This window comes from Osmia lignaria, chromosome 2, assembly GCF_051020975.1.
Source record: "Osmia lignaria lignaria isolate PbOS001 chromosome 2, iyOsmLign1, whole genome shotgun sequence".
NCBI lineage: Eukaryota > Metazoa > Arthropoda > Insecta > Hymenoptera > Megachilidae > Osmia > Osmia lignaria.
This window is the reverse complement of record NC_135033.1, coordinates 8457639-8485284: the sequence shown is the minus strand read 5'-3', so window position 1 is coordinate 8485284 and position 27646 is coordinate 8457639. Positions and strand designations below refer to the sequence as shown.

The window sequence follows — 27646 nt, the reverse complement described above, 5'->3', positions numbered from 1 at the left end:
TTAAATTTTTTAAACAAATAAAACAGTTGTTATATGGCAATTATATCTTGTAAAAAGTTACATCATTTTTCGAGGGCAACCTTGAAGTTGGTATACCTGATTTCGATAAGACCGTTTGAAAGCGAATCGTGGTGCGGGGGAAGTCTTATCATAGAATTCACACCACATAACGGTGTTTCTAATTTCATTTTAATCGAATATTGCTCTTTAATTTTGTTGTGATCATTGACAAAGTTTCATACTAGCCTCCGAAAATGTTTCGATCGAAGAAAGAAGTCGACCGACACGTGAAAGACATTTTTACCAAACTTAAGAGCTCAGAGGAGGTAAGGTTACTTTTCAAAAAGTAAATCGTTATTACTAAATGTTACAAAATGTTGCTATTAATTTTTTATATTTAATTATCAATCAATTTTTGGGTCACAATTTAACTGATACTTCAAATTTTATGAACCTGTTAATATATAATATTTCTGTCTTAATGTAAAATGCATAGAATTGAAGGCCTTGACTTGATTCTGAAAATGTATACATGGTCTATGTACTAACCTGTATACAACGGTTTATCGGCTTTTCGTAAATTATGTAAAAAAAAATAATTTTGAAAGAAGATTGATGTTTTAATGATATATCTTATTAAAACTGTAATTTTTATGTCTATTTAAATCATTTTCAATTATATTTCAGTGATAAAAAAGTAGTTTGTTCATACTGATATATACTATGTCCTTCCAGTACTTATATTGATACATAATTCTACTTATATTATGTTTATATATTAATTATAGAAAAACCTTCGGTACTATAACATTGCAAAACTATATTATCAAGTTGGAGATTATGAATCTGCAAAAAAATATGTTTCTAATTATTTGGAAATAAGAGATAAATCTGCAGGAGCTCATAAATTATTAGGTCAAACTCTTGAAGCATTAGGACAGAAGGAAGCTGCATTTACACAATATAAAATATCTCTTGAATTAGAACCAAAGCAAGATGATCTTATTTTAAAAGGTATGATTTTATATTTAATAGTTTAATGTAATTCAGAAATACGTGATTGTCTAATATTTGATTATGTTTATCAGTTTGTGAACTGTTAGCCGATTCAGATGTCAATATAGATATGAATAAAATTAAATATTGGGTAGAAAGAGCTGATAAAAAGTTTCCGCATCATCCAGTAGTATTTCAATTAAAGGAAAAAATGTTAACTTTAGAAAAACCAAATGGTAATGATGAAGACTTAGAAAAACTTATTACCTGTATGTATTACAATTTGAATCTTAATAATGGACAATTTAATTAATATTTTAATATTTATACTGTACTTATTCATTATATTAACTTTTTAGCTGAATTATCAGTACGGCAAACAGATGTGCATCTCCAAGTGAAATTATTGAAGCACTATATAGGAAATAATAGACTTGAAGATGCATATAACCATGCTGTTGGAATTGAGGCAACGCACAGTCACAGAAATAGTATTATATGGTATCAATCATTAAGCGAATTACTTGTAAAATGTAAAGAGAATAAAGAGTCAGATTGGACATTTTGGGTGTTCTACATTTCTGTGTTAGAAAGATACGCAGCGCTTTGTCTCAAAGAACAGGGTAATATTGTTAAGAAAAGTATACCGGATGCTATACAAGCAGTATTTAAGTAAGTTAATCTTCTATATACGCTTATCATACGCGTAACATACGCTTGATATTACTCTATTAAAATATTTATGTTGCAGTTTTGATCAAAGTTTAACTGATTTTGAAAAGGAACATTTTCCTAATCATCCTACTTTTACTGAACACATGATGTTGCACATGTGGGGTCAGTTACACTTTCATTTGGCCTGTTTAGTTTTGCGAAAGACTAAAGCAGGAGAGGACAGTTGGTCAGAAGCAGGAAGATTGTGTGCACCTCTTTTGTTAACTGCATTGCACGTTACACCTATAGATCCTACCGCTGTATGGACTATGCATTTGATGGATCGACTTAAGAATCAAGTACATGTATGGTATAGAGAAGGATCTTACAGATGTAGCCAAGCCGGTCATGTACTTCAAGATTATGCTCGAGATAACGAGAAGAAATTATTGGACAGAATTGATAAATTTTGCACGAGTTCGTGGCGTCAACGAGTTTACCAGAGAATCTTTGTCGGCCGTATGTATCAAGACGGTAAAACAACTTCATATTCTGCAAATTGTTCCAATTCAAATCCACCGCTACGCTTGTGTTCGTTTAACGAACTAAAACGATTTGATGAAATTTCGGAGGAAGTATGGCCAGATTCGTTGCATCACCAAGTATGGCTTGGCTTAAGAACCAGACCTCCAAATTCACAAAATAAGGATAACGAGCCTCGTCCGAACCAAACATCACGAGTATTTTGTGAATTGCAGTTTTCCGTTTACAATCTATCGCAAGCATCTCCGGATAGTTTGAGCCGTCTCGACATCGATGCGTTCTTAAATGCAGCAATTCTTTGCGCTTCTGCCGTGTCAGGAGAACAACAACTAAGTGGACTCTTAAATCCTGAAAAATTACCGACGTTGCCAGCAGATCTTACCAACACACTCTGTACTTGTGCTCAAGAGAAATGGTGGACCTACGCTTACAAAGTGTATTCTATGGATAAGAAAACACCTCTCGATGATGATCTTGGAGAATTGAGATTAGAATTGCAACGGGGATTGGAAGTAATTCGTTGTCTTGGAAATCATGGATTACATCCTGTTATATTAGTTCATTTAGCACGAATATTTCATTATAGAGCCGAAAAATTAAAGGAATTAGACCAAGAAAACAGTGACATACCAGACTTAGAGGCACGCTCTGAAATGTATTGGTCAACTGCTGTTCCGCTTCTCGAAAGATTACAAAATAATCAAGTAATTCGTATAACGAATACTAAATTCTTTAATTATCAAGGAAAAGAAATGAGTAATGCGGAAGTTAGTAAAGCATTAGAAGAGGGTAAATTACTCCTAGCTCAGCGTCTTGTACGGGAGAAGTTATATGAAAAAGCTATCGACGCGTTGCAGGCATTAAAATGTCCAGAGGCTTCGTTTCTGCAGGGTCAAATGTACGAGAAGCTTGCAGACGAAATTGTAAGCTCTATACCCAAAGAAAGTTTAACATCCGAAATGAGGTCGCAACACATAATTATACTTTCAAAAGCTAGAGAATGTTTTTACCTAACGTTAGATCGATTGCGCAGTCCAGGAATGAATCCGAAACATCCTCTGAATTCAGAACTTTCTGCGCACATAACCGAAATCGAAAATAAATTGAAACGGATTGATCCAGATTTATCACGGGGTGATTTGAGTAGAAACGAGTGTGACGGAATGTCGGATGAAAGTTACTCTTCAGCTCACAGTATCGTAGACCAACAAGTTACGAACACACAGTTGCCGTTAACAGGATTGAATGCATCGATTAATATCCTTAGTACACCTCAGAAAAATGCTCATCGTACACCAAAACAATCTAGTACCCCTTACAGACCGCAGCATCAGGACATACTGGACTTATCACGGAATCGTAGCGAGGCACGTCCAAGTCCTGAACGTCTCGATGCTCAAATTCGTGCAATTAATCAAATGATTCATTCGAAAGATAATATGATACAGTCGATAACAGAACAGAATAAGACAATATTGGAGTTAAACAAAACCGTCATGGAAAAGGTTGAAGAACTGGCAAAAGAGGTGGCAGAATTGCGAAAAGAAATTCAGAAGCAACGTACCCAATCGACTGACGTTAATCCTAATTTGGAAGAGGATTTGTGCGTTCTGAACGAAGAAGACTATAACGATTTGAATTACAATGCAAACCAGTCAGGACCTGCGTCCTCGATATCAGGAAATATATTTCCACCCTCGCATAGAAATCCATATTCTCAATTGGTATATCCCTCGGCTACCGCGTTCCAAGGATATTATCCAACAGGAATGCCGTTCACCGATCCGAACGCGCAGGCTATTCCTCCTTTGTATCCGCCAAATGTTTACTCGATGCCGGTATTATATCCTAGAACGAGATCAAAAATGCCCGAGAACGTGCTTCAACAGAGCATATTCACAGCAAGAGTGCCAACGCAAATATCAGACCTTATGCAGCCAGCAAGTCAGCCATTGCAAATGCCGCTTCAGAAAGTAGAAACACCAAAACTAGATACGATTATAAAAGACGTGCTTGTGAACAAAGTTCCGCCAGTTAACGTCGTTATTACCACTTCTGACATTCTTCCCACTACAGCACCAGTCGTTCAACCAACTCTCAGCGTAACGATTCCTCCGCATTTCAGACAAGGAAGTGTTCCAGCGCCGGTTGTTACAGAACAGTCTGTTCCTCATTGCTATCAAATTTCCATGCCTTCTCAAGCTACTATACCGACAACAGTCAATCTTCCGCCTCTATCAGCCACCCTCACAACAACTCCAGCGAGTATTTCAGTTCCAGAACAATCGAAACAGGATAATACTATCATTTATTCAACTGCATCTCCGAATAGCTCGGATCACGAACACGATCCAATACCAGATTTTGTTCCAGTTATACCATTACCAGCTGAAGTTAAAGTTACCACCGGAGAGGAAGGCGAAGAGACTCTGTTTTGCGCGAGAGCTAAACTTTACCGTTTCGTGGATAACGAGTGGAAGGAACGCGGTACAGGTAACGTTAAACTGCTCAGAAACGATGAGGGAAAAGTTCGTTTGCTTATGCGAAGGGAACAGGTATTAAAAGTATGCGCGAATCATTTTATCACACCCAACATGGAGTTGACTGCTAAGTCAAACAATGAGAAAACATGGTTCTGGGTTGCGCACGATTTCACTGATGAAGAACTGAAAGTAGAGAAGTTTTGTATTAGATTCAAAACCGTGGAAGAAGGTATTTCCTTCAAAGAACATTTTGATAAAGCTAAATCGAGTCTCTCGAAGACCCCGGAAAAAGGAAACGAAACTACTGATAAAATTACTAAAAGTAATGCTGCGAGTAACGTTAAAAAGTCAGAAAAATCGAAAGTAGAAACAAAATCTACAGAACAGGCGGCGTTCACGTTTGGGCAAACCGTTCAGAAACAATCTGCTGAAGCAACCACAACCGCCACGGAAAATCTTTCAAAATCTGCAACAGTTGTCGGTGGTTTCTCATTTAAATCACCGCCAATTATTCAAAAAGTGGCTACCACCGAACCTGCGAAAGTTACTCCTAAACCAGAAGTCAGCCCGTTTGCTGGATTTACATTTAACAAGACAGCGACGAGCGCCGAAAGTTTCATAAATACAACACAGAAAAGTACAGTCGTTGAAACAACGGCTACAACTCAGCCGTTTGTATTCTCGTTTGCGAAGACTACGGTTTCGCAAACAGGAACTACAGTGCTACCGATCAGCACTCAAAGCGCATCAATTTCATCTTCGCAACCATCTGGTGTTGCCATTACCAACGAAAACACTTCTGTGAATGTGCCTCAGTTTTCACTTAGAAGGCCACACGTTCCTCCACCAGGTGTAACTGTTTCGACAACTTCTGTTGTAGGCATCCAAGACGATGATATTCCACAAAGTGAACAGGAAGTGCTGTTCAGCGACAATACCATTCTCCAGTACTGCAACAACGATACTAAACAATGGGAGAAGAGAGGAACAGGACAGATCAAGATTTTATGCAGTTCAAAAACAGGCAAAGCTCGTTTGTCAATGAAAGAGGAGGGCAGTTCAAAAGTTCTTTACAATTACAATCTCTTAGCTAAAACGCCATTTACATTTGAAAATGCTGGCAACACCATAGTCAGTTGGAGCATTCAGTATGGATCAGACAATAAAACAGCGACGTTTGCTGCAACATTTAAGACACCGTCTCAGGCATCTTCGTTTTATAATGCAATCGTTAACAATCAACAGAAAATGATAAATGATTGTATTCCCGTCGCTAGTTTGAAGAAACAGGAAACTAAGAGCGCGCAAGCAAATAAAGCTCAACCGTCCTTAAGTGAAATGTTTAAACCTCCGGCAGGTTCCTGGGAATGCGATGCTTGTTACACGAGAAACGATGCATCGAATGTAAAATGTTTAGCCTGTGAAACACCTCGGCCGGGATCTAATAAAACGGCTTCGGTTCCAGCGGTCGAATCGAACGCTTCGGCTGCAAACCAAGGATCAATTTCTCAGATGTTCAAACCAGCCGGTGCTTCATGGAAATGTAAATGCGGCGTGGTAAACACAGGCGAAAGTATTTATTGCGTTATCTGCGACGGACCGAAAGATCCATCTCTCCCACCAAAACCAAAAACTGATGGATTCAAAATAAGCGGCAGTACTTCTGGACCTACGCCTACGTTTGCTTTTGGTATTCCACAGGATGCGAATAAAAAGAGCACGAGCGGATTTTCGTTTCGTTTACCAACGTCTAATAATATTTCTAAAGATTCCAAGTCTACATCCTCCGACGATACCCAGCCAGACATGTCCGGTGCTAAGTTTATCTTTGGTATGCCTCAAACGCAAAGCGCATCGTCGAACAAAAGTTCGACGTTAACTTTTGGATCGCCTGGAAAGTCGTTTGAGTTTAACTTTGCTACGAAATCTCCAACTAAATCTCCTGGAGCTGATGAGAATAGCGAAGAGGAGGTGGTCGAAAGCGACGACATTCATTTCTCGCCGGTGATTCCGTTACCGGAAAAGATTGAAGTTAAAACAGGCGAAGAGGACGAAGAAGTTCTTTACAGTCACCGAGCAAAATTGTTCAGATACGATAACTCAGTGAACGAATGGAAGGAACGTGGCTTGGGAGACATAAAATTACTGCGACACAACGAAACTGGTAAATTAAGGCTGGTAATGAGGCGGGAACAAATTTTGAAACTTTGCTTGAATCATTTTGTTCTCCCTGATTTGGAGTTGAAACCGAAAGACGAAAAGACTTGGATGTGGAATGCCGCTGATTATAGCGATGGAGAAATCGAACATACGCTTTTCGCCTGTCGTTTTAAGACGCCTGATATCGCGAGAAATTTCCAAAATGTACTTGACGATGCTAGGAAGGAGCAGAAGGTTCCAACAATTAAAAAAGACACCGAATCTGAAGTAGAAACATCCGCCAAAAGTTCTCCGGTTCAGGAAATCGAAGTTCTGTATGAAGTAAAAGTGACTCCTGAAGAAAAGAAAGAAGCATTGAAATTGCAGCTACCGGAGAACTTTTTTGCGTACAAACAGAAACCAGCTTGTCCTGGGTGTAGAGGTTGCGAGAAAGACAGCGAAGCTTCTGAAGAAGCACCGGTATCATCGAAATTATCTGTAGAAAATCAAAAACCACAAACTACTGCATCTACGATACAGTTCGCTTGGAAACCTAGTAAAAGTACAGCTAACGAAGTTACAACTAATGCTAATATTTCTTCTGTTTTCAAGCCTGGAATATCTAGTACAAGCACACCGTTTTTTGGAACGAATTCTCTTTCAACTACACCTTCGTCGACTATATTTTTTGGAAATACTGATTCCAGTGCATTAAGCGATAAGAAGAACACTTTTTCATTTGGAATGCCTCAGACTAGTGTGAATGTGACACAGAAATCTGTAACTGATACACAGACCATATTCTCAACTGATAATTTAAAGATATGCAGTCCTATGACTTCTCAAGTACAAACAACCACTGCATCTTCTTTGTTCACAACCTCGGTTGCACCGACATCTATATCATCCATATTTGGAGCAGCCAAGACGGATCCATTTAATTTAAGTGCAGGGAAAAATATTTTCGGTGGAACATCGAAGAAAGATCCTTCTGGGTTACTAAAACCTAGCTCTCTCAATGTCAGTACAACCAGTTCTGAATCAGTATTTTCGAACAGTTTCAATTCTCAGTCGAAAACAAGTACTACAGGTACACCTGTGTTTGGTAGCAGTGCCCCAATTTTTGGATCTGCAGTGAAAACCAGTACCGAAAGTACTGCACCTATTTCATCATCGTTTATATCCACTACTACCACAAATCCGACTAATACAACCACCAATTCGATATTCACTAATACTTCTACACCATTTTCATTCAATTCGATTTTCGATGGACAAATGAGTGTACCTTCTTTTACAACTTCGAACGCCACAACTAATGCTTTTGGAACAACGTTAATAACAAACGAAACTCAAAAAGGAGCTGATGTTCCTTTCTTGCCGGCTTCAGGCGAATCATTTTCAACTTTAGCAGCTAAAAGTTCTCAGCAAGGATTTAAAATAGGTAATTTCTTTTTAATGTAATTTCTGTGCACGCTAAGAGTATTGAAAACTAATTGCATTTATGTTTACTTCGTAGATCCAAATTTCTCGTTTGCTGGTGCTGGGGCAGCTGTATTTGGTTCTAAATCAGCTACTAATAATTCCGTACAAAGAGCGAAAGAAGAAACAACAGAAAAGAAAGATGAAAACGATGAAGAAGAATATGATCAAAATGAGAATGATCAAGAACATGATCCTCAATTTGAGCCAGTAGTACCATTACCCGATGTTGTTGAAGTACGTACTGGTGAAGAAGAGGAAGAAAAAGGTAAAATTCAAAAGAAATTTTTAAAGAAGAAAGATGTAGTATCGATACGAGTATAAAAATCACACAAATGATTTCATTTATGTTACAGTATTTAGTGAACGAGCTAAACTATACAGATATGATAATGCAACACGTGAATGGAAAGAAAGAGGTGTTGGAGAGATGAAAATTTTACATCATTCAACATATAGAACTTACAGATTACTGTTACGTAGAGATCAAGTTCATAAAGTAGTGTGCAATCTATTGCTTACTCCAGATATTAGTTTTAACAGACTTTCGACTTCGGATCGTGCTTGGATATGGGCAGGAATGAATTATGCCGAGGAAGAACCATGCTTAGAACAATTGGCAGTTAAATTTAGATCTCCAGAACTGGCAACAAAGTTCAAGGATACAGTTGACATTATTCAACAAACACTAAGTGAAATCCGTAAGGACTAAGATGAAAACCTCTTGTTAATAATATGCTTTCCTTAATTATTCTTGCTTCTGGCTGCATGATACATGTGTACTCATCATATATTACATGCTACATGAAATATATTTTTTTATTGTTACACATATTAGTTTATGATTTTATTGATATTTATGAGGTATAATATTGTTTAAGTACATCATAATTTGCGATCAAGTAGATTAGGAAAATTTATCGTATTCGTTCTAAGTAAATATTCCATTATCTTTCAATACTACTACATTGTTCAAAAATATTTATTGATTAATTAATATGATTTTAAGATTGATTGTGATACGCGGGCGTGATATTTCTTTACGATACAATCATGTATAAAAATTATCTTATTAAATCTCGTTTAATTTTGCATAATTTTATATCTCTAATTACGAAAGAACGATTCCAAGACACGTACTAGCTGCTTCATCTTTTATGATAAACACAATTTTATAATTAAGTTAGCGTATTGTTATAGTATATTTCATTAGTAAGCGTGAATTCTTTTGTTAATAATTTCTATATAATTTTTGTTAAAATTCAATCTACTTGTGTAAAGGAAGCTGTACAAATGCACACTTTAATAACCAAACATTTCAATAAAATGATATGATGTAAACATAATTCAAATTTTTTTTTTTACTAATTAATATAAAAATTCGTCTTAGCACTGAACGTCATAAGTAAATGTTAAACTATGTATGTGTGTTTCATTAAGTGGTTTTATAATATTAATAACAAGTAAGCCTACACCAGTTTTTGCTTTCCTTTAGAATTTTTATCATTACTTGTCATAATTAAAGCTTTTCTATGTTGTTTGCTAAGATAAAACTTGTGTTAAATTTATGTTTTTCATGTGAGTACAGGCGAAAAAAGTACAGAAGGCAATCCAATAATAGAAGAACCAGAAGATGAAAATGAAGAAGTGGATGAAGTGGAACACGAAGATGACGGTGAAGAAGAGGAAAAAGAGGGAGATGAAGAGGAAGAAGACGAAGAAGATGATGATCAAAATTTTATAATTTTTGAAAAGAGAGCCACATTGTTCGCCAAAGCGAGCAAAACGAGCGATTGGAGTCCTGTAGCTTTAGGAACTTTAGTCATTTATTATGACTCTAATATTTTTGGTGCAAAAATAATATTAAAAGCGGATGAAACAAATAAAATTGTGAGCAATACGATTATCAGTATGAACACACAGATGCAGGTAAAAATTGATTAAACATTTTCCTCATATTCTATAATGGTTTAATTGAAATTGAGAACATGTTAAACATTCTATCATTTCATCCAGGTCAGTGGAAAAGAATGTATTTGGACAGCAATTGATTATGCTTTAAATCCAGAAGCAAGACGTACTTTGAAAGCAGTTTTTTCGTCAAATCTGGTCGCACAGCAAATGTATAAATATTTTCAAGAAGTAAGTAAAAGTTTGGAAAGCACTTAGAAGGAAATTAATGGAAACTAATTATTATTGTTTCAACAGGGAATAGAATATGCAATTCAAGCAGATATCAGTGAACAATTCTATGAAGAAGAATAAACATCAATTCAACCCTGAACATTTCTTATAATAAAGTATTTCTTCTGAATGTAAAACATATAAATTTAGTTCAATTCCAATTTATAGAAACTATATCATTTTTAATTCCATCCTATTTTTATGGATGTAATTATTTAATGAGTGACTGTACAAATTATTTAAGGATTTATTAATTGAAAAGAAACAAATTTGTATTAAATTTAACGTGTTTTACTCACAAAAGAATATGCGCAATAATATATTAACATATTTAATTAATGAAATAAAATATACCAACCAACGGATATTTTTAATTTGCTTGTGACTTTTCATAGTCATTAAATTATTTAAATTACAAATATACATTGTTTAAATTTTACATAATTTAAATAAATTTTACTATAATTTCAAACGTTCTTTGAAATTTATACGTTTAAAAAGAAATAAATACCCAAAGAAGTTTTAAAATAAGAACTGGACGCTCAATTACTTTAATAATATTGAGTAATTTACCTGTGATATAAAATTTCAACATTATAAGAAATTATTAGTTATTAAATACATAAACATACATTATTACAAATAATAAATAATCAATACTATTAAATCCATGATTTTATATTCCTAATATATATGATTTTTTAAATTTAAAATATAGAAAAAAGTATTGCAACAGATAAAAAAGAGTTATTAAAAATAGTTCTGTTTATTGTATACGTACTTGTAAGTTTAGATTTAAATTATAACAATTAAATAAATTTTAGTAATGTTTATAAAATTATAATAAAAATACATGTCTATTCTAATAAAATGTTGTCATAATTACAGTACCGTATATGATAGACCCGTATTTCGTACTTTTAAGTAATTTTTTCTAAATCACTTTGAATATTAATATTATTAAAATTGAAGTTTTAAGAATTTCTGCTTCTCCTCTAACGCCATTTTCCCTAAATAACTCTACTGTGCTTGATACGGTATCATGTTTTCTGTATGTACATACTTGTTTTATATTATTTCTAAACAAGACCGAGAAATTATTAAAATGATTATTTGACAAACTTATATTTTGAAAAGACCGCCTTGAATTAAGTATTTTTAAAGTCCGACCGCTGCGACATCTATACAAAAGCAGCGGAAACTACTCGACGAATTACCGACTTATTGACTGAACTTTCGGCAGTCGGTAAGTTAACGAATAGTTTGCGCCGCTTTTATATAGATGGCGCAATGACCGACAGTTTGGGGTGTTAGGGACCCCGAAGCACGGGTGAAGCTCTTTGCATATCGACAAAATGGCATCCGGGGTGTCAGAGACCCCAAGGCATCGGTGCATCTTTTCCGCTTGAGTTTGTGTGTGTGTGTGTGTGTGTCCCCTTTTAATCGCCTCTTACGATAGGCAGGGGATACCGTGGCCGTATTCTAAGCCCCCCGAGCCACAGGGGGTCATACAGACCTGATTTCAACTTGGGGTGTCAGGGACCCCAGTGACAATCTTTGCACACCGACCTATCATCTTGGGGTGTCAGAGACCCCGTGGACTCTTTCCACGCAACGACTAATCATCTTGGGGTGTCAGGGACCCCGACGACTCTTTCTGCGCAACGACCTAATATCATTTTGGGGTGTCAGAGACCCCGACGAATCTTTCTGCGCGATGACAAAATATCATCTTGGGGTGTCAGGGACCCCGGCGACTCTTTCTGCGCAACGACCTAATATCATATTGGGGTGTCAGAGACCCCGGCGACTCTTTCTGTGCAACGACCTAATATCATATTGGGGTGTCAGGAACCCCGTTGACTCTTACCGCGCAACGACAAAATATCATCTTGGGGTGTCAGGAACCCCGTTGACTCTTACCGCGCAACGACAAAATATCTTCTTGGGGTGTCAGGGACCCCGGCGGCTATTTCTGCGCAACGACCTAATATCATCTTGGGGTGTCAGGAACCCCGGCAGCTTACTATGCATACCGACATATTATCCTGGGGTCTTAGGGACCCCGAAGTTAAGATATGCGACCCATAAACTTTTTATAGAAAAATTGAAACCTCTGTAATTTTTGGCTCTGACCACTTAGACGCACAAATGCAACAGTTTTAATGCAAGTCTCAGCGAAACTTTTGTAACGAAGAATAAAGGGTATCTCAAGTTAGAAAGTGACACGGACGGACGTTTTTGGGCTTTATATATATATGAAAGAAAGATAGAAAATGTTTGAATACCATGTTTAAATGTTATTAAATGTATAAAATAGTAACATAACGTAATCTCTGTGCATAATGCGTATATAAACATAAAAAATTATATACAGTACTTTGAATATTTCTCTCTTCAGAGAGACAAAGTTTATCTACACTTGATGCTGTGGAAAAGTTGTACAATGGTGCATGTTTTAAAATGATATTAAAATAATGGAGGTTGTCACACAATTGCTAATATTAGATATCCTATTCACGATACACAAATGAACGAAATTAGATGTTTTATCAGCCTTAAACAAGTTTCATATTTTTAAATATACATTTATTTTACTTTTGCGGACGAACGAGATCTAAGATGTTTTTTGGTCGCCTGATCAACCTCTGGCAGATCATCGTCTTCAGATACAGCCGACTTTTTTCCTAAACAAATATAAATGTTATGCTTAATGTAAATGAAAAGTACAAAATATCTTCTTTCCTTCCTGGTTTACCTTCTTTCTTCTTCGATTTTAGCTTTGATTTGACACTTGTTGTTTGTACAGGAACTGCATTTTCACGAGCACGCTTAATTTGCCTCTTGATAAATACATAAGCAAGATAAGCTTGGAAAACGACAATTATACTTAAAGCTGAAAATCGTACAGCTGGAATATTAAAGTTCCCAGCAGCTGCATCGAATGTGCTTTCAACTTGACTTAAACCATAGAGGAACACCAAACTTGCAATAGCCAATGTTGCAACATGTACGAAAACGTACGTCGAATTGGCAACAAGAAATGCCACTGTAACAAATAAGAGTTATATAATGCTTATCTTCTCACAAAGTACCATGTATAATCATACAATACTTACTCTTTGTCATCTTTTCTTTTTTACCAACAAAATGGACAAGCCTAGCCCCATGAAGCATAGCATCTCCCACATAATGTAGAACCAATAAGAGAATTCCAACTTGCTGGAAACTAAATGAAATATGTGAATTAGATTAGAAAAACTTAGATTATACTCTAACAAATTTATGTTATACTTTAAAACATAAGCTGCAAGAGTAAACAGCAGTCCAATAGTTGCTTGTACAACACGTGGTGGAATATCTTCTTTCTTTATTCTTTGGAAATATAATTCAGGATAACAATGTAACCAATAAGAGAGTTGGCCTATAAAGAAAAGTTTTGAAGAGAAGGACATTGGTACAGGATACTGTTTCCATAATGAAGGTATATTTAATAGTAGATCTTCCCTGAAACAATAAATTTATATTATATTCAATTATATATAAAGATTCTTGCATTGTTATTATTTAATTTTTACCTGATAATTATATCTATGCCCCATATCACAGACAGAATATAAAACAGAACAAGTTGACTGGATTCATTAAATTTAGATAGTTTCACTTTACTCAGGTGAAGACGCTTTGAAACTTTCTAAAAGATGTTACAAAAAATATTTCAATTGGAACACAGATACTTTTAGTTGGAAAATAGATTATAGCTAATATAACTTACATCAAAAATATATTCCTGGAATAGAGCATGCATTACAATGGTTATCAAAAAATAAAAGAATACAGCACATGCATCTTTCCAGCCAGTAGTATACTTCAATGGTACAGTTGGATCTTCTGTGTCAGATGTTACATTATGATGAATAGCAATGAATGTATATGCCCATGGTGATGTTGCCTAAAAAATAATATATAATTAGTAACAGTAGATAGACAGATGATCAGTTATATTAATTGCTTTGTATAGCAACTCAAAGAATAATTGACTACATATTTTACCGATCAACGAGTGCCGGTAATAATAACATATGGTTGTTATATTAACTACAGTTAAAATTAAGACAAAGTATGAAACGTTCATTTTACATCTGTTCATTTTAAAGAACCATATTTTAGATGATAAAAATTATCCAAATCAGTAAAAGAAGTAATACATAAAATAAAGTCGGTTACTGACCTGCACCATTAAACCCGTCACGAAGATCATCGCCACGCAAGAAACAATATCCCCATGATTTTGAATAACAAACTCATGACTGAATATAGGAGGATTTTTATTCGAACTTTTTCTACCTTTTATCGCAACCATTTTCCGCTACAAAGTATTATTTTCCTCTCACACGATTGTCAATTATGGATCAAGTTTCGTACTTGAACGTCTAACAGAAACTACCGTCAAACAATCAAACGTATACGGAATTACACTGATGTATTACACACACCGAAGCAATCTACGAAAGCATTTAGCCAACATCGAACAATGTGGCGCTTTCTGTCTTTACTTGTTGGCACCACGCTAATCAAACCAATGTCAAAAATCGTTCTTAAAATTATCGATGTTCAAAAAATTCTTACTTTTTCCTTCTGGTAATTTAAAAATTAATTTTTTACTGTAATTTTACAATGATTATTTGATTCGCTGAAATTTTAGATTTTATTATACAGACGCTCAATTGTATACAAGTGCGACAACATTGCGATACGTAATCGACGACATTTAAATTTGATCAGAAATGGAATAAATTCATTCATTTTTTTCATTTAAGATTTTTAAGAAACTGTAAACGCGATTACATTAAATTACATGAAGGACAACTTTATAAGATATACTTTATTGATAATATTAGGTACATTATAAGTGGTCACGACATTTTTACACGTACACAATATATGTATTCTGTTTTCAAAATTGTGCTATTATCGCAGGTAATTCGTGAACTCTCTATAAATAAATATAGTAATAATTACACTGGGATATTCGATATGGGAACAAAATAACTTTTGATCGCTGTATATCTTATGTGACAGATACATGGTAAATTCATTGCTCAACAATGATTCGAAAATATATCTCTTCTGCAATCGTAAAAATAATATAATCTTTCAACGTTATATCTTTATTATATTATTATAAGCGTTAGAGGTATGAAATATTAACGCTTGTGGATTTGTACATTGTGTTTGTATCAGCATGATTAGCAATGTAGTGGGCACATGGATCTTTTTATGTATTTAAGTGAACACGTATATGATATATGTATAATAAAATTTGGAATTTGCACATAAATTTGTATAAAATATATTATGTGTACAATAAAAGTATATGTATGTACAGAGGCGGATCTATGCATGAACTAAGCAATGATCATTATCCTTAGTTTCTTATATTGTTACTTTTAACATTTAATGCTTTGCTGAACGACTATCCGCCCCTACTTTTGCGCACAATCCAGTTTAAGTATAAGTTCAATTCTATTCTCATGATTAGGCCTCAATAAAAATACATATATTTTCAACTGTCATACATAATGTGTGAAGGCATTGCAAGGAGATCTTTGTAACTTTTAAATTCTTTCAATGATATCATTACAAATAATTATCTCTGTGTATAATCATCTGTTTTTAACAATATTAATGAGTTTCATTGCTTATCAACAACATCTATTGTCTTAGTATTTTTCTAAACAATTTGCATTCCTAGTAACAGTTTTAAATAAGCAGCCTGTGCAATTTCTTTTTTTTCCATTTTTCTTCTTTTTTAATACATACATATTTTTGTAATTAGCCTATTATTTTAGGACTCAATAACTCAAAGTACAATACTGTACTTTGCATGTAATATCATATGTCTATTAAAAAGAGTTGCTTTGTAAATTAAATAAATATTTCATTGATCATCTCAGATTGTATCGTGATTACATTTGAAAAATTGAAAATACAATGAGATTCGAAGTATCTTTTAGTTTCTATAAACGTTACGGAAATTGAACGCGTATACTCAGTCCCTCGTTAAAAATATCTTTTACTTATTTGTTTGAAATCAGACAATTTTGACCAATGTTATCTTTTATCAAAGATATTAGCCGAGAATTTACAAACACGAATTAGCCATGAAAGATCACATTCGATTCTGTTACAAAGAATTACTTGGTTCTAAAATTTTATAGGTACCGTAAACCTACATTTGAGAAAACAATTGCGAGTTTAGTTTAGATTTAGTAACTTGATTCACTCGTTTAGATAAATATATGCGAATACACGAGTATAATAATAACACGAATTAAATCTAAATATTCTTGTGGTCACAAGCCTTAAATCTTAGCAAAATCTTTTAACGTTACATGCAACTAGCACGACTTAGGTGTTTTTCTTTGTCCTAAGTATCGTTTTGTCGTTGCAAATTATGTTTTGAGGTAGACAAGTATATTCTTCGAATAGCTTTTCATAGCTATGGGTAAAGCTAAACCAAATAGTAAGTTTTCATTAAAGAAAAAATGCCACATTATTTTTAATTTTATATCTTAGTAGACCATGAATATAGCCTAGTATATTTATTTGCAAAGTAGTAATGTAGCCATGAAAGCTTTAGTTTGATTTATAAACCATGTTGCAACTGAATTTTATCAATGGACAATTAATGCCCTCTAAAAGCATTGTCATCCTAACGAATTTCTGTCAAAGCTACATAAAAAATTAGATATTAAAAATGTCATGCATTAGCAAAGTTTGTATAATTGCGATGCAATTATTTTGATGAATATCAACGTTCTAAGTTGATGAGAGCAATAAACACAGTGCCCTATGTGTTGAAAATGTTTGTCAAATCTAAAACTGGAAGTTACTGGATTCGAATGTTATGTCAAGAGATTTTCCTTTTTTCTTTTTGTAATTATTCGCGTTCATCATATTTGTCACCACATTCGCATGTAATTATTCTATTTTTAACACTTCTTGATTGTAGTACAGCATTCACATGTTATGTATTGTATTAATATGTATGTCCTCATTTTTTGCTATTTTCAAAATTATACGCATATATACATGTATATAAATAGCAATAAATATTTAACATTGATTGTTATAACAATATAATCTTTCATTGTTACTAATAAAAATGCGGTTTAGATGTCGTACTAACACATTTTACTTTCTTACATTACTAAAGATATAGCTTACCTCCACGTTTCAGGTACTGTTTTTGTACCTTCTCACATTTGAGTTTAAACCACGTCCAAAATTATACGAATTCGATCTTATGAAAACAAAATATCAATTTATATTCTTGATCATGGCAATAATGTGTAATAATTTTCTATTTATTTAATTCGTTCACATTTAAGATTTTTAGCACGCACTTTGTTATTAAATAACTAAATATACAGACGAGAAGTGTACGTATACATCGCGATTTTATTTTAATCGCTAAAAATACTTGGTGTATATTAAACCCCGCAGAATACAATTATTCTACGATTATGCGTCTAAAATTTGATCATACTTTTCATAAATAACAACGAAACATGATCATAATGCCATACAATACTGTTCAACGAAATCTACAATTTTTACAGTTAACTGCGTACATTTTATGGAACATTACCTTTTACCACCTATGATAATATGTAATTTTTAGCTTAGACCAGAGGTGGATCATTGTCAAGGTCCATTTCTTCGATAGTAATATACAGTCCTTCTTCTTCGTACGTGGACTCGTGTTTGGCTAACACTTTGAGTAATGGTCGCAGTTTCATCCACCATTGATATGTAGGAATGCGATGTCTATAAATTTTATGGGTAATTTTCAATGGTAAGTTCGCAATCTTATATCAAATTGAATTACTTACTCAAAATCGGTAACTTCAGCTAGTTCTGTAAATGGCGTAAATCTATACTGTCTTCGTACTATACCGATCATAACTGCACTATTAGCGTCCATTGTTGATATTTTACCATCAGCGCTGGTACATTTTTTAAGCTGGTCAGTGAACCATTCTACAGCTTTAGAACCCATTTTTGTACCAAGGTTACGATCAAACGGAGTCGGTGAACCACCTTGTTGCATATGACCTAAAATAAATTTTACAATTTATAAATAATGATTATAAAAAACAAAAAAAATCCGAAGTTAAATCCGAAGTATCTGCCCACCAATAATATTCATTCTACAACTGAACAGGCCTTTTCCTTCTTCGCAAAACAGTCTTTGCATGAAATCTGTATTGTAATTCAAATTAGCATTTTCATTTCTCAAAATAAGACCTCTCTGTACACCTTCGGACATCTTTGCAGCCATTGCAATGACATCCTGATTTAAATCTTTAATATTAAACTTCTCCTCGAAAATGTATGCTGCATCAGCTCCTCCGGCTAGCCCAGCTACCGTTGCTAAATAACCACAGTATCCACCCATAGTTTCGATAATAAATACTCGACGTTTTGTACCCTGTGCCGACTGACGAATTCGATCACAAATCTGAAAATGACACATAAATATGCATAAACCAGTATATCGTAACGTTTCGCCTATCCTCAGACTTACCTCCGTAATTTCATTAAGGGCAGTATCGCAACCTAATGAAAACTCGGTTCCTGGAACGTTATTGCTAATAGTTGCTGGAATCATGGCAATAGGGATTTGGAATTCTTCGTACTTATCCCTAGCTTTGTAGAAGGTAAGACCCGTTTGATAACCCTTTCAAGTAAAGAAATAATTTTACACTAAACCATCGATAAACCCGGCGAAACTTAACCAGAGAATGATGGAAAGGAATGTTACCTCAAATCCTCCTATAATAAGCAAAGCTTGTATTCCATATTCTTTGAGCTTCTGAGCAATCTGAGGTAACTGTTCTTCCTTGGGCGGTGCTCGCTTGGTTCCTAAATAAGCACCACCTTGAGCTACCCAACCGGTGACAGAAGGCCAATTCATTAATTTAAACTTTCCAGCCATAAGACCTAACACTCCATCGCAAATACCATACACCTGAAATTATATGCCGTGAAAATGATAAAAAGCGAAAACAAATGTTAATTATAAAAGATTATTATATACCTTGTCACCGCGATAGATACAATTCCTAACGAAGGAACGCACTGCTGCGTTCATACCGCAAGAAGGAGAACCGATGTGCATTACACCTAAGGTATAATGACCCTGTAACCAAAATTCAGTGTTAAAATTCAAAATTCAAACGACGTTTGTTCATGCAACGTGCACACAAAGATAGTAATTCCATAATTTAATGGTGGATTATTAAGCATTGCATGATGCTTATATTTATTCACATCCTAGCGATACATTTGCTACATAAGAAAAGAAGATATATGATAATATTAAGATTTAGAAGTTTAGTTAACTCACTTGTCCAGATAAAGTGAGTTGCTAATTTAGAAGAAAAATATGATAATGTTAGAAAGGCTATGCAATTAGGCATCAACATTTAATATCTAGCAGAAAGATGTACACTTATAATTTCTTTTTCAACAGATTTACCTTTGTTAATGCGGGGCCATTACCTTCCTGAAGCAGTATTAAATAAGACATATAATAAATCTCCACCTCAATAGTTTAAACAAAAGAACAAAAAACCTTCGAATAGCCTTTATATATTAGTATTATTCCCCAAGATTATTTGATAATTAAAATTTTTAGTAATAGCTTATTAAGATTCTACAGAAGGTTTTAAGTTCGTTTTAAATTTTAATATTATATAGAAAACGGTAACGTACCCTGCTCGGATCATGATCCACGGGTGCTTTTAGACGAGTCAACATTTTATACGTATCTAGATTACGCGCGAATCCTCTGAAAATATTTAAAAAATAATGTGTATTATAGTATACGAAATCTAATACATATTACTGAGGAAAAATTTCTTAAGTTTAGCGTACTTTCCACGTAGTTGAACAGCAAGCCCCCAATTTTTATCGGCCATAGCTTGTGCTACTGCTTTAGTACGACGTACGCATTCCATAAGCGGTAATCTAACTGCCTGATTACCATCCAGTGTTACAACACAAGCTTCAGTTTCGGGTGTTGCTTCCATTAACGCCATAACTGCTTCTGCTCCCATTCGACAACCCTACATATTATAATTCAATCAGATACGTGACTTCGATGAATTATAAAAAATAATATACGCTATTGAAACACCAACCAGAACTCTATCAAAAGCTGATGGATTACCACCTCTTTGAACGTGACCGAGAACAGTAATTCTAGTATCTTGTTGTAATTTATCTACAACAACTTTGCGAACTTTTTCAGCGGTAATCGGTTCACCATTTCTATCTACTGCACCTTCTGCTACAATTATAATGTTAAGTCGTTGGCCAATGAGTCTCTCCTAAAAACATTAATATTATTATTAAAATTTGTTTGTAAAAATTGTCTGTGAAATAAATCTGGAGCAACAAGAAAATAACTGAAGATATAACGGATGAAATAAAAAATAAATATCAATACATTACCATACAACAATCTGTAACATTACTACCTCAATTTTTTTCGTAACTATACTAAACATTTAATTAGTTATGATTTTTTTTTAATGGATAACGTATACATGGCTTTTGTTAAACGGGTAAAATCGTACATTACATTGGGATTAGAACTAAAACTGTTAAATACAATAAATATGCTGCGAATAATAAAGAAACTAAATTATAATTAAAGTAATATATTTATCACTCCACCTATTCCTAAATGAACTAATAAAGCGAAAATTTAAAGCAGGAATTTTTTTCGTGGTTGTAACAGCAATAAGCGATGAAATTTACAAATAATTTTGTATAACCGTTTAAAAAATTATAAAAAAAAGTATTTGCGAACCTGCAATAATTTTTTGCACAGCTTGCTTGGCCAGTCTTGTTCTGGTGGCCACTCTGGGATGAACACAAAATCAGCTTCGCAACATATGGCTGCCACTAGAGCCAGGTAACTGTAATAGTATGTTATGAAAACTAGCTACAAACATTAAATAATGTCAAAATGTTAATAACTATGATGAAAGAAATGAACAGTTTTCATTTTTAGACTAACAAAACACATAAAGACAATTGAAAATGATGTTACCCTTAAAAAAATATCATTATCATGACAAAAAACGGGAAGTTCTAAGAGATTGAATTTCATGTAAAATAACTATAAACAAATTTTACAATTAGCAACATACTGTAACTGACCCTGGTCAGAACCTAGCATACTCTTATCTGTTCGCATTAATTGGACTAATCTGATAAAGAAGCAGACACACTTTGAATATAAATGATTTCAATCAAAATACTGATAAGCTTTATATGATACTTAGGTTGTTTTCCAGCAACAATAGAATAATTGATTAAAAACGTGCCTGTTGCACAGCTTTGCAAAGCTTCTCGACCCAATCAGTTGGCGGCGGTGCTTCAGGTATAAAGCAATAACATGCTTCTGTAGCTAAACTCGAAGCTAATGTAAGATACCTAAAAGGCTTTTCTCTTTAATCATCTTTGAATCTCTATTACATCAAATTGACTTATTAAGAGTCATTTACATCGTTTTATCAACAGTTATTTCTTTATTGCTAAAATCGAACGTTTCTTAATTGTCCAATTTTGTACTTAATTCTAGAGAGAAATAGATGTAAATTTAGGTAACACCTTCCCCCCTCCCCAAACACTTTCGACACAATGAAGCAACCAAAAATACGTATAAAGAACAAAAATGATTGAGTTTGTTATATTAAGTTAGAGGGAGATAACACTGTAACAAGAAATTTAGACAGTTTATAACCAACGTGCCTGCTCCAATTTTTTACATAGCTTATCAGGCCAGTCAGCAGGAGGTGGTGATTCTGGGCAGAAAACATAGTCTGCTTCTGCAGCTAAAGCACCCACAATTGCCAGATACCTATCCAAAAGTTTATTAAACTTGTAAAGGATAATTGAAACTAAATATTTTCTAACTTTATCACATATATTATTTTAACAACTGGTGCCATTTTATTGCTGAAATATCAAGTTCTTTCGATACATAATTTTAAATAAATATTTTTAAAAAATAAGATTTTCTTTCTAGAAAATGTAAGCAAATTTATCAACAATTTCTGAATATTAACTCACCCGCAATGACGTCCCATAACTTCCATAATAAACGTTCTCTGATGAGAATAGGCAGTACTAACAATGGCATCGATACTTTCGATAATACGATGCAATGCGGAATCGGTACCAATAGTCATGTCAGTTCCACAAAAATCATTGTCAATTGAACCTACCATACCAGCGATATGCAAATGTTGGAACTTTTCTGCTTGATCCGCAGTTATTTCTCCTAAACAAACAATGAGTATTAATAGACTTATATAATGCATACAAAAATATTAGTTTCCCCCTTACCTGACTCGTGTAATTCTTTTAATAACTCAGGCCATTCTTCTTTAAATAAATTTGCACCAGTAAGAGAACCATCACCACCAATTACAACTAAATTAGTTATTCCACGAACTACTAAATTTTTTGCAGCTCTCCTTCTGCCTTCGCGTTCCCGGAATTCTGTGCATCGAGCAGAACCTATTACTGTACCACCCTGAAACATATAATCATTATGTCAATTATAAAAAAACATCTTTTTAAATATAAGATTAAGATACATACCCTATGAATGATACACGACACAGAGGACCAATTAGCCTCCACTATGTTATTTCCACCATCCACCATTCCCTGATAACCTTCCTTAATGAAAAATACTTTACATCCTAGATAAATACCCATTCTAACAACTGCTCTGACAGCAGCATTCATTCCTATCAAAACAAGATATAATAAAAATATAATGAAACATAAATTATAGGGCATATTTGTTTCATTTAAATGATTTCATCTTTTACCTTGAGAATCACCACCGCTAGTAAAGACTGCTAAGCCTTTACCTTTATGACTACCAGGTTTTATAAACCTTTGTGCTGCTAGATCTTCCGTCATTTTGTCGCTGCAATTCCAAGTATGGTCCTATAATGAAATCAATATAACTATCAATTATTATCACTTTTATAGATACTCTTTAAGATTAACAAAAAAATTTATCAGTTTATTCTTTCATACATTAATATAATGTGGTTTAATTTATTTTTTATTAATTCAATTGCTATTACAATTTGTATATCAGGATAAGAGTATGTATCAGAACCAATATAATCTTCTACAGCTCCTTCTATGTCATAACAGAAACTAATGGGAATATTGTCTGGCACAGGAACAACATTATGCCCAAACATCTATTTAAAATTTGTATCAAATTAATCAAAGTTAAAAATATATTATCCTAGGTAAACAATGATTTATTTTACCTGTGGAAAAGCCACTGATAATCTCATATTTTCAATATTAATCTTTTTTATCCTCTCAATACTGTACCCTGTTTGACTTAAAATTGATTTGCTTTTATCAAAAGTACTGATTCGTTTTACAGATATATCATTTTTCATAGAAATAATAGACTGATTCTCTTCGTTATCTAACCAAATATTGATATTATTTTCTAATATCTTTACAATTAGAAAATTACCTTTCAAAATAATTTCACAATTAACGTATTACTTTTTGTTGAATCTAAAAGAGAAGAAGACTTCTCTTCTAGTTCCTCTGTAGTTGTACAAGTACATTGTTTATCCTCGTTATTCGTGGACATATCTTTATGAAAATATACAATAAATTTAAATAAATATTGTTTATTAAAATTTACATGAAATATAACCTTAAATAGTAAAACGTAAAGTACTGACAATATAAATCTTGATTCTAATAATCTTCATTCATGACATGAACATAGCTGATAATTTTACATTTGTATGACAGTTACATTTTTGCATTGAAAAAAGGATACACTGTTCTTAATACGATACACATATTGTATTCGAAAATTGAATTACATCGATAACGTTATTTTGATAATAATTGCATAATAGTAAATCGGTAATGATGAAATATATAATATAAGATTGATTCAATTATTTATGAAACGTAACGATTCTTCTTTACGTCCTGTAATAAAATGAGGATCGTAAATAAAGCTAAAAGCAGACAATACACGAGGAATACATACTCCCAAAGGACATTGCAACACAAAAGTTATTCGACAGTCCTTCGAATTTTAAAATAAAATAATATATGTACAAACAATCGATGGAATCTGGCAGAGCCTCAAAAGTACTGTGCATCAAAACATCAGAACGATGGTGATACGTTATAGATCATTGGAATTTTATTGTTCAAGTAACACGAACTTGTAGAGTAAAAATTACGAATAAAAGGATTTGAATTAAATTATGAAGTAAACAAATCAATTACGAGCAATCTGATTCAATTCATTGACAAATTAATTAAGAATGATAGTTCACTGCAATTTGTATACAAGATAACGTCACCTTGTCGCTGACATTTCTTCGATAAATTATTATTCTTGAAAATTATCGGAAAGAAATGAAATTCTTGTATCACTCACCAAAAGATTATATATCCAATCGCAACGAAAAACGAAATAGGAACGATATTCTTTCTAGATTGAATCTTACTCAGAATTCGCGGTTCTAGTGATAAACGTCAAACTACTCGGACCGTCCCGAGTCTGACTAAACTGAAGGTGACCTTTACGTGTGCTTCTGCACGAAACCCCCACCAATAACATGGTTAACACTATATACCCCACTCTTTGTAAAATTAAATTTAGGAATCGTTCGTAGATGGTGTTAGTGATACGTGTATCAGTCAATAACGATGCTACACTATTTCCTCGGAAATTACATATTTTCAATATTCCGTATTAAAAAATGTCATTTTAAAACACGCATCAGTTGACTCTAGACGAGAATAAGCTAATTTAGACATATAAGCGTCTCCTTTTGTTACACCTTTGAACACAGTGAAACAGTTTAATTCAATCGGTCATTTTCACTACACATAATCATTATCGACATACGATTATCGGTATGTAACGAAATTGATTTCTAATAATAGTAAAATATGTTTTATTAAACAATTACATATTTCCGATATTATTAGTCTGATTTCCGAACTTATGTAGGATGCATTATCACTCATCGGTAATTGAATTTTACCAACTCTGTTTCACGTACATTTTTAATTATTCACATACCTTTGCAATATATCGATTAAATTGTTCCCCGGTCTGCTGCATTGTAACAAGTAAATGATAGCACGCTTAAAGTTGAAGAACAACCGAATTATTATGCGATTCGCGTGTAAACCTCGAGAGTTTATATTTATATACTGCTTTATATACTCCAATTATATACTGCTTTGCGACCGATTGGCCACGTGTGTAGCTTTCGTCACATTATTTCGAAATATCGTCGAGAGATTTCGTATTCAAACATTATCGATTTCGGCTAACGAACAAAAAAGTTATTTGCTTCACTTTTTTCGTACTAATCAACACAGTAACATGTAGAAAAAGCAGGAACTACGCAAAATTTTAATTATGCAGAATTGATTTTGGTTAGACTTATCAGGTTTTAAAAGTCACGTGCATAATCAAGTACAATCGCTATGTATGTAAGTAGAAGTATTACAGTAGAACTGAAACGCTATCATCGCGCGGTGACTAAAGTATCTAGTTGCGAAGGCGAAGATTCCGGGTTTGATTTCCGGTAAATGCCCCCTCCCCACTTTTCATACAATCAGCACAAGTGTGTTCCATAAAATATTTTAATTGCTTCTGTTTTTCTTCGTTCGCTGAAATCTCATGAAATACCATTACCTTCTTTTTTACTGAATGTTTCTTTATTATCTTTTTCTTCGTCTTCTTTGTTATAACTTCAAAAAAAGAAGAAAAAATAAACTAAGACAAAACATGTAAGGATTAATACATATATTGATACTTATTAAAAGCCAAATAAATTACTGTATTTTTTTGTAAGCGAATATACAAACATACATGTTCTCGTATAAACTTTGGAAGTTAACAAGATGTACAAAGACATCGTAAAACTACTTCATTGCTACATTCTTAATTCCAATTATCAATACAGAATTACCAAAAATGTTTGAAATATTGTTTTTTTTTAGATGCAATCAAATTGTTGTGCACTATTACCCGTCTCATTCGAATCAAACGCCACTGTTATAAATTTTTGTTCTTTCGAGGCAGCGTAAGAAAAAGAATCAAACGATTTCCATCCACATCCAAACAAACCTAATTATCATATTTATCCTAATTCTTTTTGTTATCTAACTGCAAGGAATTTCGAATCAACGATACCGAGAATAACAGTTACGAAGTTGGCGACGATGATAAGAAATAACGCCAATTGTAACAAAGAATTCTCATAAAATATTGTAACATGTTTGACTCACGCTCTGTAGCATCTGAAATTAAATTTGTTCAAATTTAAATTCAAACTATCGCAAGATACAAGCACTATTCGATTTCCATACAAATAATTTTGGAAACAAGTATTACTTTTAAGCGTAATCGTTATTTGTTGAAAAATTGAAATTTAAGAATAGCTTTACATTCTTTGAGAACATATTTATGAGTCAGAGAGGAATAACGAATATCGTTACGTGTTCGATCTTTCGTAACAATTTCCGTTATGTCTTCGACCCTCGGTATACAGAAATATACTCGACTAAACGTTAATCCTGTTGGCCCAAGAAACTAATAAAACATTCAACAATTTGAATAGTCATTTATTTTTCACCTTATTTTTCATCCCCCGTATCGATGCCAAAAACGGTTATCTCCAGAATCCTGACGATACTGCAAAGCAGGGCACAATCGAGGTTATGTCATCTTATATATATATTTTTTTTCGTAGACATTTTATCAGAATTTATTATTTCGTGTAAACGTTTATAATAATTATAATTTACAATTATGATGATCGATGATAAATACAAATAGAACAACGTAAGTTGGGACGAGGAAATCAGGGAAATTCAGTGGATGAAGTAGTTTGAGGTGGTTTGCGATGGTTACCTTTCTTTCTGCGAACGAGGAGAAAGGAGAAGAGGGAAGAATGGAGAGACGGATTAAGGAGAAAGGAAGGAGAGATTTAACAAATTAAAAAAATTTGTAACTGAAGTGGAATGGTGGATGTTTCGTTATTTTG

At 33.6% G+C, this 27646-nt stretch overlaps 3 protein-coding genes across 9 annotated transcripts; 1 reads left to right on the top strand and 2 right to left on the bottom strand.

Moving 5' to 3' along the window:
- Window positions 1–104: 104 nt before the first annotated feature.
- On the top strand, window positions 105–10823 carry LOC117607135 (E3 SUMO-protein ligase RanBP2). The gene is made up of 10 exons (XM_034330437.2): window positions 105–326; window positions 789–1014; window positions 1089–1265; window positions 1356–1668; window positions 1748–8259; window positions 8335–8565; window positions 8654–8998; window positions 9886–10226; window positions 10314–10439; window positions 10506–10823. Exons 1-10 carry the CDS (start codon window positions 255–257, stop codon window positions 10560–10562), a joined length of 8400 nt encoding a protein of 2799 aa, XP_034186328.2. The 5' UTR covers window positions 105–254; the 3' UTR covers window positions 10563–10823.
- Window positions 10824–12831: 2008 nt separating this feature from the next.
- Window positions 12832–15027, bottom strand: TRAM (translocating chain-associated membrane protein 1). Its single transcript, XM_034329840.2, has 7 exons — window positions 14713–15027; window positions 14257–14433; window positions 14060–14175; window positions 13776–13988; window positions 13601–13710; window positions 13240–13530; window positions 12832–13168 (listed from the first exon to the last, which is right to left on the bottom strand). The coding sequence occupies exons 1-7, from the start codon at window positions 14842–14844 to the stop codon at window positions 13071–13073; spliced, it is 1137 nt and encodes a 378-aa protein (XP_034185731.2). The 5' UTR covers window positions 14845–15027; the 3' UTR covers window positions 12832–13070.
- A 334-nt stretch (window positions 15028–15361) lies between these two features.
- Pfk (ATP-dependent 6-phosphofructokinase) lies at window positions 15362–26062 on the bottom strand. 7 transcript variants are annotated; one of them, XM_034329828.2, is made up of 18 exons: window positions 24114–24219; window positions 23864–24030; window positions 23669–23791; window positions 23405–23525; window positions 23169–23320; window positions 22911–23100; window positions 22635–22845; window positions 22314–22422; window positions 20693–20881; window positions 20427–20617; window positions 20265–20340; window positions 20029–20055; window positions 19588–19689; window positions 19312–19518; window positions 19075–19227; window positions 18684–19008; window positions 18380–18602; window positions 15362–18314 (listed from the first exon to the last, which is right to left on the bottom strand). In XM_034329828.2, exons 1-18 carry the CDS (start codon window positions 24202–24204, stop codon window positions 18170–18172), a joined length of 2802 nt encoding a protein of 933 aa, XP_034185719.2. In that variant the 5' UTR covers window positions 24205–24219; the 3' UTR covers window positions 15362–18169. The 7 variants fall into 7 exon arrangements, with proteins under 7 accessions (XP_034185719.2, XP_034185720.2, XP_034185721.2 ...); XM_034329829.2 differs by lacking the exon at window positions 22314–22422 and adding an exon at window positions 21367–21475 and having other exon boundaries at window positions 24114–24206; XM_034329830.2 differs by lacking the exon at window positions 20029–20055 and having other exon boundaries at window positions 24114–24206.
- Window positions 26063–27646: the final 1584 nt, after the last annotated feature.

What these genes read in the sequence shown, in the direction of transcription:
- TRAM (XM_034329840.2), bottom strand. Translation starts at nt 14,844, where the DNA reads ATGGTTGCGATAAAAGGTAGAAAAAGTTCGAATAAAAATCCTCCTATA. An exon ending in GGCATAGATATAATTATCAG is followed by an intron (nt 13,989 to 14,059) that starts GTAAAAATTAAA and finishes TTATTGTTTCAG; the next exon opens with GGAAGATCTACTATTAAATA. An exon ending in CTTGCAGCTTATGTTTTAAA is followed by an intron (nt 13,711 to 13,775) that starts GTATAACATAAA and finishes TATTTCATTTAG; the next exon opens with TTTCCAGCAAGTTGGAATTC.
- Pfk (XM_034329828.2), bottom strand. Translation starts at nt 24,204, where the DNA reads ATGTCCACGAATAACGAGGATAAACAATGTACTTGTACAACTACAGAG. An exon ending in TGGATCATGATCCGAGCAGG is followed by an intron (nt 20,056 to 20,264) that starts GTACGTTACCGT and finishes ATACTGCTTCAG; the next exon opens with GAAGGTAATGGCCCCGCATT. An exon ending in TTATTATAGGAGGATTTGAG is followed by an intron (nt 19,228 to 19,311) that starts GTAACATTCCTT and finishes TTTACTTGAAAG; the next exon opens with GGTTATCAAACGGGTCTTAC.
- LOC117607135 (XM_034330437.2), top strand. Translation starts at nt 255, where the DNA reads ATGTTTCGATCGAAGAAAGAAGTCGACCGACACGTGAAAGACATTTTT. An exon ending in AACTTAAGAGCTCAGAGGAG is followed by an intron (nt 327 to 788) that starts GTAAGGTTACTT and finishes TATTAATTATAG; the next exon opens with AAAAACCTTCGGTACTATAA. An exon ending in AGATGATCTTATTTTAAAAG is followed by an intron (nt 1,015 to 1,088) that starts GTATGATTTTAT and finishes TATGTTTATCAG; the next exon opens with TTTGTGAACTGTTAGCCGAT.